The following is a 3,796-nucleotide window of genomic DNA, read 5'->3' as shown; positions in this document are numbered from 1 at the left end:
TGTCAAATCTAGCACCGCTGTCACCTAATGCCCAAAAAACTTTTTGAACTAGCTTCTCAAACCAGCACTTGGTCTCATCCTTGGATGACTCAACTATATGTTGACCTCATTATTTGAAATTTCGTCCATGTGCAGTATTTATATCAAACATTTATCTCAGGATCTTTCTAGAAGATGAAAAAACATGATGCCACTGCTTTAATAAAGCAAAAGGAAAACCAAAGGCCTTAAAAAACATCAGCTGCCCCTAAAACTACCTTTCTACCATCTATTTCACACAGCTGGTTTTAAGAGACCCTCTTTTTACTTGTGATGTACAAGAGATGCAAACTGTTCTTTGAATCCCCTTCTTAATCTTTACTAAATCTTTTCACCCATGAGCCACATTGCCTAGTTAGCACCAGCTTCTTTGTAACACCTTCCTCCATCCTGTTTACTCTTGCACACAGCTCACCTACAGTCCAAACATTGAGAAACAGTTAAACAAATGGACTCGAACTCTACTGGATAAGTTTCTGAGTGTATAAAGGAGCACATACGTAACTGCTGAGGTTCAGTGTTGGAAGAAAGTGAAAAGAATGAACATTCTAAAAAGGAAAGAAACAAATATTACAGGTTGATTTCAGGTCACAGAACAAGAATATGTATAAAAGAAATCTTTATTTACATTTTGACAAAGATGGGAGTTTCTGCAGATTTGAAGAGTTACCATCTTTTATGGGAAGTCCATTCCCTTGGTGGAAATATTTTGTAACTGTTACTATAAAAAAAAACAAAAAAAAAACATCTCCAGTCTCTATGTTTGTGTCAGAGAGCAGCCCTTTTTGATGCTGGTGTGCTCACCACTTTAAAATACAAATCTTCAGTTTTTTGTTTTGTCTGACAAAGGTTCATCTGTGGCAGAGGAGGAACCTAGGTATTTTGTCGAGCAAAGTTGGCTTTTAGAAAGCCAGCTTCTTCATGAGGAGATAGACCCTGGAGTCCACCTCGAAGCCGTGAAGGTTATTGGCATCTCCCTGCAGTCTCATGAGGAGGCCTCCGTAAGACACATAGGCAGAGCTGAAAGAAAGTATATCTTGATTGAATGGACACTGATCAAAGAGTACTGAGTAATGAAACTGACATTACAAAAACACAGGTCAAGCCTTTTTGCTGTACAGGTGGCTAAATTTGAATCAATCAATTAAAAAAAAACAATTTGAAAATAATAGCGTGCTCATAATATTATAACAAGCAAATACAGTCCAATTTTCCAATTGGTCTACTTGGTTTTAAAACTGAAAAATTTGGCTGTAAAATGACAGACATTCTTTACTGAATCTAAAATCTAATTAAATGCCTATGTGGTATTTCTTAAAAATTAATATTCCAGTTAATCTAAAATATATAAATAAACAAACACTACAGTTCAATTTGGTAGTAAGCTTATTTAGCTATGCTGGTAATTGACAAACATAAACTCATACTTAGCACACAGATAAAAGAACTACTAAGTAACATGACTTACAGACGTGTGGCTGCTTCTGTTGAAGTCTCATCACCCTCAATTTTGTAGACCTTCCCGTACATCACATAATCGAACTGGTCTGCTCTGAAAATATAATCAAAGTTAAAATCATGTACAAAAATTAGCAAGCAGACAACACTGGAAAAAAGCTACAGAGGTAAAGACGGTCATAAATTCTTCTAGAAATAAAGGCGCATGATAGCATCTGTGGATAATGATAGACCAGTAAGTTCAGTGCAAGTGTCTTACCTAGATGGCCGGTCATCCTGAGGATTATACTCTCCATCGTCTGGTGTTCCATCTTCATATAATGTGCTGGCAATTACCAATCTGAACTTGTCACCTTAATAAAGGAGAAAACAGATGGTACATGAATCACCCTGAAACAGCTGAGAAATATTCTTACTTACCTGATAAAGTTTGGTAAGTAACACAGTGAGGGAGCAAGCAATTGTACCCAAACAATGAGTGACTATATTGCGTACTCATTTATATTTAAGGGGTGCACAACTGCTGCAAGACATAGGGGGAAATGATGCAATTCTTTTTGGTAATTTAAGAATGTGGTGCTTGATGAAAATGATTATTTATGGTTTTAAAACTTCTTGTGCAGTGTATGTTACTCAAGACAGTGACTCCTTACCAAGATCAACAGGATAGATTTGAATGTTCACATCCAAAATGAGGTCCATCTTGAAAGACTCACTTTCACAGTGCAGACGAGATACTGCAACAATAAACAAGGCAGAAAATCATTTGGACTGGAAGTTTTAAACTTAAAGGCATTCATTGTATAAATAAAGTACTACTTTCATACTATATTGTGTTACAAAAAAAGGTATTTAACAAGTATTATACTGCCAGCAGGTACCACAACTGTTTCCCTTCTTCACCATTATTTTTGTAATAGTTAAATTTCACAAACCTCTGTCAAACTTCTTGCCATCAGGATCAATGTCCTTCACATCAAAGATGTCCTCAAACAGAATTCCTGCCATCCTGATTCAAATCTTTCAACTTTGAAAGAAAAAAGAAAAAAGAGATAAGAAAAACAAAAACAAGAAAAAACACAATGTAGAACTGGGGAAATAGGTTTCAACTTAGTGCTAACAACCTATCTTGTTGACATTGTTTATGAATAAACGCACAAACTGAATCAGTGGTTTTACTGTAGAAAATATGATATATCTAATTAAAGAGACAATAAGCGGATCTTCTTCAGCAGTAAAGCAAGGGGCGATAAAGCACCACAGACTCTAATTACTGGCTAAATCAAACTGGATGTGAATATACTTAGTAATACCAAAACATATCAAAATATAGCTTGACTTATCTTTGATTATCCCAGCCCAATGTGTAATAAACTTTAAATCTGTTTAAAGATATAAAAAAATATGCCTCACACAAAACACTGACTGAACTTTTTTACCAACATAGTCCGTCATCAAAAATTAAACGTACGCTTAAAAGTGCATCCTCGGACCACACTATCAGCATCTTTTCGGGTTCTAGAAACGTTAATCGGAGTTATTTCCAACATTCGACTATATTATGGATAATAAAGCTCAACTCCTGCCATCTTTTATTACATTGAAGCAGACCAGACTAATATTTGTAGCATAGTTCAAATAATGTAAGACGAACTACCCACTTCTAGACACAACGATTTCATTCAACTTCAGTAGTTTACTATTCGAGCTAGCTGTTAGCTTTAGCATATAGTGAACGCATTCTCCTAAGCTTACCTCGAATGAGATAAACTTCTCGTTTTGTTTCGTACGTGGTAAAGCAGCACGATTGCAGCTGCTGTCTTTGCCAAAGAGTGGTTTGATTTTCTGTTTTATTCTTCTTGTGGGAGAACTTCATTCATTTTCTGTGATACCGCGCAGAAACAATGTGCTCAACCTTTGACCTACCTACTACTTCCGGTCAAACATAAAAACACGTTGCCAGTAGAACTTTAGGTGTGTTTATAATTTTAGTTCTTACAGTCCATTAATATTCGTTTTCGACATGTAAAAAAATACGCCTGATTGTTAAAAATGTTGTCGTACCTGCCCATTTGTCCTTTCTGTAAAAAAAAAAAAAAAACGTCACGCGCATGTTTATCTTCTATTGACTGAAAATGTGTTTTTCTTGAAGGCCGAACATTTTTCTTTCATCCGTAATATGATAAATTTTCGTACGTACCTAAAGAACTACAAAATTAAAAGACTGTTCTCAGTACAGCGTTGCCAAAATTTGCGACATTTTCTTGTAGTTTCCGGCTTGAATTTCTCAGCCGTTTGG

General features: G+C 35.7%; 1 protein-coding gene across 1 annotated transcript; it reads right to left on the bottom strand.

The window, feature by feature from the left end:
* Positions 1 to 535: 535 nt before the first annotated feature.
* polr2h (RNA polymerase II, I and III subunit H) lies at positions 536 to 3,430 on the bottom strand. Its single transcript, XM_074668442.1, has 6 exons — positions 3,253 to 3,430; positions 2,433 to 2,524; positions 2,151 to 2,234; positions 1,757 to 1,850; positions 1,508 to 1,591; positions 536 to 1,059 (listed from the first exon to the last, which is right to left on the bottom strand). Exons 2-6 carry the CDS (start codon positions 2,503 to 2,505, stop codon positions 942 to 944), a joined length of 453 nt encoding a protein of 150 aa, XP_074524543.1. The 5' UTR covers positions 2,506 to 2,524; positions 3,253 to 3,430; the 3' UTR covers positions 536 to 941.
* Positions 3,431 to 3,796: the final 366 nt, after the last annotated feature.

Source organism: Halichoeres trimaculatus, unplaced genomic scaffold (assembly GCF_033239565.1).
Source record: "Halichoeres trimaculatus isolate MK-OKI-2021-1 unplaced genomic scaffold, fHalTri1.1 fHalTri1_scaffold_4, whole genome shotgun sequence".
NCBI lineage: Eukaryota > Metazoa > Chordata > Actinopteri > Labriformes > Labridae > Halichoeres > Halichoeres trimaculatus.
This window is presented reverse-complemented; position numbering and strand designations above follow the sequence as displayed.